Source organism: Salvelinus alpinus, chromosome 13, assembly GCF_045679555.1.
Source record: "Salvelinus alpinus chromosome 13, SLU_Salpinus.1, whole genome shotgun sequence".
Taxonomy (NCBI): domain Eukaryota; kingdom Metazoa; phylum Chordata; class Actinopteri; order Salmoniformes; family Salmonidae; genus Salvelinus; species Salvelinus alpinus.
In genome coordinates, this window is record NC_092098.1 from 52,530,093 (window position 1) to 52,540,565 (window position 10,473).

Genomic DNA, 10,473 nt, shown 5'->3' on the forward strand with positions numbered 1-10,473 from the left:
TTACACCCCTGAAAAAGGGTAGAAAGAATCACGATAGTGATACGGAATGTTTACTCATTGAACGTTTAGTGCAATCATTGTACATAAATAACACATTTTACAGAACAACAGATCTACAGGAACGATAGGTTTTGTAGGGTACAAGGCTTATTCAAATCATAACAGTATACACTGTACATCACTGAAACAAATACTGTTTTCAATATAACTGTCAAGCAAAGCTTTAACTCAGTAAACCATAACACAATTCATCAACAGGCAACAAAGTGTTTGAAAAACAACCACACAAATAACGCCGCAAAACATCTTACCAACAGCGCACACGTTCATTCACAATCGACATAAAATGGCAGCTACGTAGCAGTACCTAGCAGTACGAAGCTAGCTGCAACCGAGCACGGCTCACCTTACTCTCTGCAAACCCAACCAACTTCCTCAACATGTTACTAAACAAACCTTAAACACTCTTGACATGTTATCAAGTTATTACATTTAAATTACTCTTTTTAATCATCAATAATGTACCTGAAAAAGGGTAGAAAGAATCACGATAGTGATACGGAATGTTTACTCATTGAACGTTTAGTGCAATGAGAAAAAGACCGCGAATTCTCCGTGAACTTGAGTGGAGACCAGAGCAATCGATCTCAGGCTCATAGATTAAGAGCATTTAGTAGATCACAGATTAGCACTTTTATCCACGACAACATAAAGGAATCAACATAACGTTTACACATTCCTCTCACAATTCGTACCCTTTGTATGCTTGACGGATTTTAACAGAATTATATAAATGTTATCAATCTATCAACTAATACTGACTGCATGATCTTCTTAACCTTAGATGTTTTAAGATCCTCACATCCTATGAATTTACTAATACTTTTTAATGTATAACAGGCTATTAGTATTTCCTTTAACCTGTCACACTCTCCCCGACAAAATAAATGTTGTCCCAACATTACCAACATTGTCTTCTTCAACAGTCTGTATGCACTGGACCTAGAAAATCCTCTTCTGTAAGGTAGTACTTGAGCAGAGGTCAAGGGTCACAGTTCAAATATAACTAACAAGTTATTCACAGTCCATATCTGTTGACCAGCTGTATAACATAAACAGTCCTTTCTCATACTATTGATCAACAGTCCATCAAATTTAATGATCTAAATGCATAGTCTGCAAATTGTCTCTTGTGACAGTCTGTGAAATCAGTCAGTAGTCCATGGTCACACATGTCAACTCTGTAGCCTCATGTTTGCTGAAGCCCATACATGTAAGGTGGCTGAAAGTAACATTGCTGTAGTAATGGCAGCCATGGAACCAGTCCTGGTGCAGAGTAGACAGGGAACAACTGTGGCTGTGGCTGGATACTGTAGCAGGAAGGGATACCAAGCTGATCATAGGTGATACGACTTGGAGGGTGTCTCTCTCTTTGTGGCAGCTGGTAGGCTGGTTCCTCAGGTTCAGCAGCATCAGTTAATGAAGGAAGGGCACTTGGTGGACGATCATCAGGCAAATTTTCAGCAGGCAAGTCTTGAACTGTTGTTGTCTCCTCCAGCCGCTTTTCAACAAGAGGCTGTGCTGGTAGCGTATCAGGGACTGGCACCGCAACTGTCTGTTTCACTGGTGGGGGCCTGTGTTCCCACTCTCTCGCTGGTTCAGCATTCCTCTCCTCAGGTACTGTAGGAGATGTGGGAACCTGTAGCGGCTCATGATGAAGGTCATATTCATCCCCGCTGTCTTCATCAGAATCTAGAGGCTGTGATGCAGGCTGATGTCTCCTTTTTTTCTGACTTTTGTCATCTTTGGTCATTTCTGGTTGCGTCTCAAAAGGTAAGTGGTCACAGGACATGAGCAGGTTTCTGTGCAGGACCCTGGAGCGTCCCCTACCCTTTTCTGGTCTCAATTCATAAATCGGCAGGTCTGAACCCATTTGTCTCACTACTGTGTGAATTGTATCTTCCCAATAGTTACGGAGTTTGCCTGGTCCTCCTCTTGGTGTCAGGTTTTTAATCAGAACTCGCTCGCCAGGCTGTAGCACTGAACTCCTAACTTTAGTGTCATAGTACTTCTTACTTCTTTCAGCGGCTTTCTGAGCATTTTCATTTGCAATGGCGTATGCTTCTTCCATCCCTCGTTTCCAGTTCTCCACGTAGTCTCGATGGTTACTGGAACCTGCCTCTGTGCACAATCCAAAGAGCATATCAACTGGAAGCCTGGGTGATCTCCCAAACAGAAGATAAAATGGTGAATAGCCAGTCACTTCGCAACGGGTGCAGTTATAGGCATAAACCAGTTTGTTCAGAGACTCCTTCCAATTTGACTTTTGTGTCTCAGTTAGTGTCTTTAACATTTGCAACAATGTTCTGTTCATGCGTTCCACTTGACCGTTCCCCATTGGGTGGTAGGGTGTTGTTCTGGACCCCGCCATGCCACTGAGTTTCTTTAACTGATGGAACAACTGATTTTCAAATTCTCCCCCTTGGTCATGGTGGATGCGGGACGGGAACCCAAACTTCAGGGCAAAGTCATTGAAGATGAGATTTGCAGCAGTTTTACCTGACTTTGATGTGGTGGCGTAGGCTTGAGTGAAACGTGTAAAATGATCAACAATCACGAGGATGTACTCATATCCCCCTTTGCATCTGTCGAGATGAAGGAAGTCTATACATACCAGTTCAAATGGCTGTGTTGTCACAATGTTTGTCAGAGGAGCTCTTGCTTCATGGGCTGGCTTTTTCTGCTTGACACAGCTACAAGTTTTAGTCACATAGTGCTCGATGTCAGATTGCATATATGGCCAGAAGAAGCGGTCACGTACTAGTGATACAGTTCGGTCAGTACCTTGGTGTCCCATGTTATTGTGCAACTCTTCCATCACTTTACCTTTGTACTGCTCTGGTAGAACTAACTGCTTGCGGGCTGTAGTGATTCTGTACAGAATGCCATCACTGTCTATTGTCAATTTGTCCCATTCTCTGAATAGGCATTTTGTCTTTGGACTGAATTCCTTTTGCTCTTTAACTGGTGGTTTGGAACCAGACAATTTGAAATTGAGCACAGGACGGATGACCGGATCAGATTCTTGTGCTTCTCTTATCCCATCTTTTGGGATCGAGCTGGTTGTTGCAGTGGTTGTCTCACCTTCAGCTGACACTGACATAGCTGCAGCTGAAAGTGACCAAGGTACAACAGCCTCTTTCTGTACCTCAACTGCTTGTATCGTGGCGGCAATGGTGTCTGGTGGAAGCTCCTCAGAACATTCTCTCATCAGTGACTCTACATCCAGTGGCATCCTTGACAACGCATCTGCATCACCGTTCTCTCTGCCTGGCCTGTACTTTATTGTAAAGTGGAAATCAGCCAATTCTGAAACCCACCTGGAAGTGGTTGCGTTCAGTTTCGCAGTAGACAAAATGTAGCTGAGCGGGTTGTTATCGCTGTATACAGTGAAGGACGGAGCATAGTACAAATAATCATGGAACTTATCAGTGATTGCCCATTTTAGAGCTAGAAATTCTAGCTTGCCCGAGTGGTAGTGATAGTTCTTCTCAGCTGCTGTTAAGGTTCGAGAGCCATAAGCAATGACCCTAAGCTTCCCATCTTGCTTTTGGTAAAGAACTGCTCCCAAGCCTTGGTGTGACGCATCAGTGTGTACAACAAATGGCTGAGTGAAATCAGGGAAACCTAAGACTGGTGGGTGAAGCAAACACTCAATCAGCTGTTCAAGAGCCTGTTGATGCTGGTCAGTCCACAGGATTGGCTTGTTTGAGGGCACCACGTGACTTAGTTTCTTTGTTTTTGTTTTCCGTGGGTGGTCAGGTAATTTCTTTGAATCTGCTTTCAGGAGGTCATACAGGCAGCTGGCCCTCCTAGAAAAGTCTTTGATGTACTGTCTGTAGTAAGTGAGTAAACCAAGCATTTGTCTGAGCTGGCCCACAGTCCCTGGTCTGATTTCTTTCAATGCTCTTACTGCTTCAAAATCGGCTGGGTCAACTCGGCTGCCCTCTGCAGACACTACTCTGCCCAAATAACGGACCTGGGGTTTAAAGAGATCACACTTGCTTGGTTTGAGTTTAATGCCATACTCTCTGAGACGCTGCAAAACTTTTCGCACATCATTCACATGGCTGTCGAAAGTTTTACTGAAAACAAGCGTGTCGTCCAGATAAGGAATGCAGATGTCATCCCGGAGCCCTTCCAAACACTCCTCCATACACTGCTGAAAAGCTGCAGGAGCGTTCATGAGGCCGAATGGCATCCGTATCCACTCATAGAGTCCCCACGGGGTCACAAATGCTGTCAGTGGTCTGCTTTCTTCAGAGATGAACCCCTGGTGATAAGCTTTTCCCTGATCTAAGAGGGAGAACCAGGAATTACCACCTAAACTGTCCATGATGTCTTGGACCCGAGGGATGGGCTGGCGGTCGGGATGTGTCTTTCTGTTCAGGTCTCTGTAATCTATACACAATCGGAGGGTCCCATCCTTCTTACGAACACACACGACAGGTGAAGAATATGAAGAGTTTGACTTCCTAACCCAGCCCTGGGCTATGAGGTCATAAAGGTAACCCTTCATCTCCTGATACAGTGGCCTGGGCACTGACATGTATGTGCGCTTGACTGGTTCAGAGTCCTTTAGAGAAATAGTCATTTTCAATCGTTCAATGCAGCCAATGTCATTGTCTGATCTGGAGAAGGAGTGACACTCTTCTCTAAGCATTTGCCTAACAACCTCTCTCTGCTCTTCGGTTAGGTGAGTTAAGCCTACTGGTGGATCCCACTGTTCAGTAGCAGTACATGGGGTTCGAACGCTGGTGTGATTCACTGTGGCTGGGGTGACTGTTTTTTCAAAGACTTGGGCAGGTAACACAGTCATAATGGTTTGTACTGTACCGATTATTGTGCGTCCTAGCAGGGCAATGTCGTGGTCAGTAGGGTTAGAGACATCAAGCCTGATAACTGGAAAAGCACCTTTCCTGACTCTGACTAGTGTGTCAAAGAACTCAAGGTCGTCTGGCCACTGCGGGTTCAGGTCTGGCTGGAAAAGCATTGTCATGTCCTCTTTGAAAGGCTGGGAAGCTACACGGCACTCAATCTGAATGCTACTGTGTTTTGGTACAGCAACCTTCTCTTTCTTGGTTTTCACTGCGTATTCATCCGTCTGTTCTGCGCTAACAGCCTGTATAAAAGCACTCACCTTGTTTCTTTTGAGGCTTGGGAAAGCTGTTTTTATTGTACTGTATCGTTTAGTCTTTTCGGTCATTGTCAGGATGTGCTCGATAACATTGAAACCTATGATGGGATGAGATAGGTGACAGCCTTTCATTACCAGCACTGGGATGATCAGTTCCTTTGTTTCGTCAGTTTCAGAGGCTAGCCGAAAAGTTGTTTCAATCCATCCCAGGTACGGCATTTCAGTCCCATTTGCTGCAGTCAACCTTAGATCAGCAGGTGAGTCCAGGATTTCTGAAACATCTCTCAGCCTTGCGTTTGGGAGAGATTCCTCTTTCCATCGTTCATCAATGACCGATACCTGAGAGCCTGTGTCCCATAGAGCTTGGAGGTGGTGGCGATTCAGGTGACACTCAATAAGGCACTGTCTGCCGACTAGCGAGGTGACCTTACGGGGGTAGCGACCTTGAGCTAGGGATGGTAAGGAGTGGGCATTTTCCTCTGTGCAGGAAAACCTTTCACTGGTAGAGTTAATTTTCAGGTGAGTGCATTTTTCCTTATGTTTAATCCAATGTTGGTTTTGACATACTTTGGAACAGTACAGTGTCTCTTTACATGATGAACATTGTTTCAGGTTCTCAAATGAATCTTCTCTGGCACAATTTGCACATTTCTGGGACTTTTTGGTAGCTACGGTTAACACTCGTCCCTCAGCGGTAACCTTTCCCCGTTTAAATGGGCCTCCCTTGATGGTCTGACTCCCCGGATTTTACATCCAGCTTGAAAATGTTCTCCACTCCCACATCGGAAGCAGTGTGTGCAGCGTGCATCTGCTCTGGCCTGCTGGCAGACAAAACACCTCCTTGGAGCTTGAGCAGAGCGGTTGGCATACCGGTTAGGTGCATATTGATGCTGCACAGGGTCAGGTGCTTGGGACTGACTGTAGTTGCTGTAATACTGCTGCTGGGACACAGGTGGCTGGGGGTCCCTATCTGGCCTCCTAACTGGAGGTGGGGCATAGGCACAAGGCGGTGACCGAAACATAGGCTGCTGTAATGTCTCCTTAATCTGAGCAATCTCTGCACTGAGACCTTTTAGAGAAGCTACACCTGTCTTAAATTCAGCTAACTCTGTTAACAGTTCTGCGGGTATCTTAACGTCGGCTTCCTTCACAGGACACTTTGTGGATGGCGTATCTTCAAACTGGACTACACTTACAGTTGTAGCAGGCTGTGGGGCATGAAACCGCTTTTTGTTTCGTCTTTCTATCTCATTAGCACAAGCAATGTTAAGCTTCTCTAGCAAAACCCTCATCTGATGTTTCGCTATCTAGCAGGAGAGGCTGCATGTCTATCCTGATACTGTCACTCTGGAGACCTGTAAGGACTGTGTGTAAACACATGCGCTGGACTAGAGCAGGGTCATACTTAAGCCCTGATTCTGACTCCTGGGATGCAAACAGTACTTTTTGCCTCAAATCTAAGACGCGCATCAGGAAGCTTTGAGGGGTCTCCTTGCTATGCTGTGCTTCTGAAGCTAGCTGTTTGTAAAGCTCTGTTGCACTCTTCTCTTGGAAGTGGGAACGCAGGATACATCTAAGTGTGGTAAGAGTTAGCTGGGGTTTACCTTCCAAGTAACTGCGTAGCTGTGAGCCTGGAGAAATAGCCCTGACTACTGCATCTACTATTTCTACCTCAGGATAGCCTCTGTTAAGTCCATTCTCGATCTGATGGGCAAGGCTGGAAAAAATCAGTTTATCTTTCTGGCCCGGTTCACCTATCTGACCAGAAATGTTAAACTCTTTGCGCCAGTATGAGCTGGGCTGTGCATTGGGTGAGAGCGGCACGCTCCCCTGAAGATTGGCATGGGGTTGGGGCTGACGCAGAGAATCACTGGCTTTGGCTGCAGTAATCTGCTCAGTTCCCACCCTTTGTTGTGGGGTTACAGTTCTCAGTTCCTCTATTCTGTGATGTATTCCGTCTGTTTCAATATCATGGTCAGTTTGCCATGTTTTGTTATCTTTGCCACTTATCTCTGTCATTGTCTCTTTAAGTAGCAACAATTCCGACATGCCGCCATCTTCTAACTCCGCAACTTCCTCTCTTTCAAGGAACCTCATAATGTGAGTCATCAATGATATGCGGGATTTGTCTTGAACATCTCTTCTCTGTTCGCCTGATATGTCAAGGAAATCACATATCTCTAGTAACTTATCTTTAGTCAGGGTGTGCAATTCTCCTACTACCTCTTCCTGTAGTTCTTCCAAGGCGGTTGTCATCTTGACAGAACAGGAGGAACTTTTACTGTGCAGGAGTTGACTCTGAATTAGATGGTCCTTACTGTCTCTGATGGTCGATCAATGGCCTCAGGTGACACGTACTTAACCACCAACTTCCAGCTCTCCTCGAACAGCAACACTTTCCTCACTGCAGCCTGCCTGAGTTATTATGTGGGGATTTAGCTGGCTCGGAATTCAGCGACCAGGATGTGGAAACTGGACATCTGAGCAGCTATCTCAGCGGAGCCTCCAAAAATGTTACACCCCTGAAAAAGGGTAGAAAGAATCACGATAGTGATACGGAATGTTTACTCATTGAACGTTTAGTGCAATCATTGTACATAAATAACACATTTTACAGAACAACAGATCTACAGGAACGATAGGTTTTGTAGGGTACAAGGCTTATTCAAATCATAACAGTATACACTGTACATCACTGAAACAAATACTGTTTTCAATATAACTGTCAAGCAAAGCTTTAACTCAGTAAACCATAACACAATTCATCAACAGGCAACAAAGTGTTTGAAAAACAACCACACAAATAACGCCGCAAAACATCTTACCAACAGCGCACACGTTCATTCACAATCGACATAAAATGGCAGCTACGTAGCAGTACCTAGCAGTACGAAGCTAGCTGCAACCGAGCACGGCTCACCTTACTCTCTGCAAACCCAACCAACTTCCTCAACATGTTACTAAACAAACCTTAAACACTCTTGACATGTTATCAAGTTATTACATTTAAATTACTCTTTTTAATCATCAATAATGTACCTGAAAAAGGGTAGAAAGAATCACGATAGTGATACGGAATGTTTACTCATTGAACGTTTAGTGCAATGAGAAAAAGACCGCGAATTCTCCGTGAACTTGAGTGGAGACCAGAGCAATCGATCTCAGGCTCATAGATTAAGAGCATTTAGTAGATCACAGATTAGCACTTTTATCCACGACAACATAAAGGAATCAACATAACGTTTACACATTCCTCTCACAATTCGTACCCTTTGTATGCTTGACGGATTTTAACAGAATTATATAAATGTTATCAATCTATCAACTAATACTGACTGCATGATCTTCTTAACCTTAGATGTTTTAAGATCCTCACATACTATGAATTTACTAATACTTTTTAATGTATAACAGGCTATTAGTATTTCCTTTAACCTGTCACACAACGAGCCATCACATTGATAAGAAGTGGGACATGAAGTATGTACTGACAACATGGAGGAGAGGCACATAACAGAGAACCTAAAACAGCATTATTACCATCGTTGCTGAGTGGGTGGGGGACAGTAATTAAGTGGGCGCCATTTGGTAGGGTTTCCACTAGTTACCACAGCCACAGTCAAAATGGCTATTTCATGAAAACAAAAATGATATTTTTGGCCTTAATTTAGGCATAATGTTATCAGTGTGATTAGGTTTAAATTCACATTTTAAGAAGATACATTTTAGAAATATGCAGGCTTTTTGACTTTGTGGCTGTAACCACTGACAACCGGTAGGTAGTTAACCAGGACTGAGGTAGATTGAACTGCATTGCCCCCTAGTGGTCATACGCAGAACCACATCTGAATTGTAAATTCTCCTCATTTTGTGTTTATTTTAATTTTAAACACCTTAAAAAAAAATGGCAGTTTAAACATGAAGATAAATGATAAACTTGCCTCGTCCCTAGTCTAAGCTTTTCAGAATTGGGCCGCTTTCTCATCAGAATGGGGAACTTTACCAATGTTTTCATTAGGAAACCGCTAGAACAGGTATTCCCCTGGGGTACGCCAAATGTTTATTTTTTAATTCACATTTTCCAACAGTCCATTTATATTTTCCAACGGGGCTATACATTTGGGTGAGGTTATTTTCTCGCCTGAGTAGCCTTGTTTCACTGCCAAAAATGTAACCATCTAGTGTTCAGCGAAATAGCAACACAATGTCAAATACAGGTAGCCTAGTCAAATAATTAACATCCAATCACATTAACCGTTATTCTCTCGCGGGAATTCCACTAACGTAACTGCTGTTCATTCCTTTTGCTCGAAAATTGATAAATGGTATAAAAAAAAAAAGACAAGACGTGATTCCTTATTCTTCATCTCAGAGGCATGTTTGTTCCAAAACGTTAGGTCATAAAGAACCCGACCCTAGTGGGCACATGATGGTAGTGGTACAGACTGGGCTAGCCACTAACAAGTGTGATTCAGCAATCAAATGTTGAATAACCTTACGTTAAATCAGTAACATGATTTTTGATCGCAACAAACCTGCACCTAAATGACCCAGAAGAAGTTCCCGTAGACGGTCGTTCTCTCCCTGAACCTCTGCGATCGTCTTTTCCACCACAACAAATATCTCAAATGCCGCTGTTGTTAGCCGCTCCTGGTACTCTGCTAACGTCTTTTCCGACGAACCAAATATATCAACAGCCGCTGATATTAGCCGCTCGGTGATAAACACATTCAACAGCTGTAGTTTGGACATTTTGATAAAACACAATGAATAATACTACAATTTTGACGCCCTTCGGCTTCAAACCATCACGTTTCTACGTTACTTATTTCTCGCTCAAATGTCTTCTTCCGAGGACCAAGGTAAATTCACTTCCGGGTTGGCGAATTCGATTACGCTGAGTCGTGGGGCAAAGGCCCGTTACATCATCGGGCGAAAGCGGGGAGGGAGGAGCAGGAGTGCCCCTTCACAACTCAAAAAGTAATCTGTGCCTCTTGGTCATTTTGTCAACAAGGCAGCAGGGCGACAGGCGACCGTTTATGCCTGGAGCCGGCCCTGCCGCCTTGTTGACAAAATGACCAAGAGGCACAGATTACTTTTTGAGTTGTGAAGGGGCACTCCTGCTCCTCCCTCCCCGCTTTCGGCCGAAGACGTAACGGTCCTTTGCCCAGTGCCCCGCGAATCAGCATAATCGAAATTTAGTCGGGGTCTCAATTTATTGTTTGTTAGAGTAGTGATATTACACAAGGTGTAAATTCGAAATGTGGTTGTGCATC

The 10,473-nt window shown here is 44.0% G+C and overlaps 1 protein-coding gene across 3 annotated transcripts in view; it reads right to left on the bottom strand.

Moving 5' to 3' along the window:
* Nucleotides 1–10,120, bottom strand: part of LOC139537913 (zinc finger protein 11-like) — a 24,452-nt gene extending 14,332 nt beyond the window's left edge. For 2 of the 3 annotated variants that reach the window (XR_011667619.1, XM_071339801.1), the window contains exon 1: nucleotides 9,733–10,120. Coding sequence is in view for 2 of the 3 variants with exons in the window: in XM_071339801.1 (XP_071195902.1) it covers nucleotides 9,733–9,949 (217 nt within the window). In the remaining variant the exon portion in view is untranslated. The remainder of the gene's footprint in view (nucleotides 1–9,732) is intronic. The other variant, XM_071339802.1, reaches the window with a different exon arrangement.
* Nucleotides 10,121–10,473: the final 353 nt, after the last annotated feature.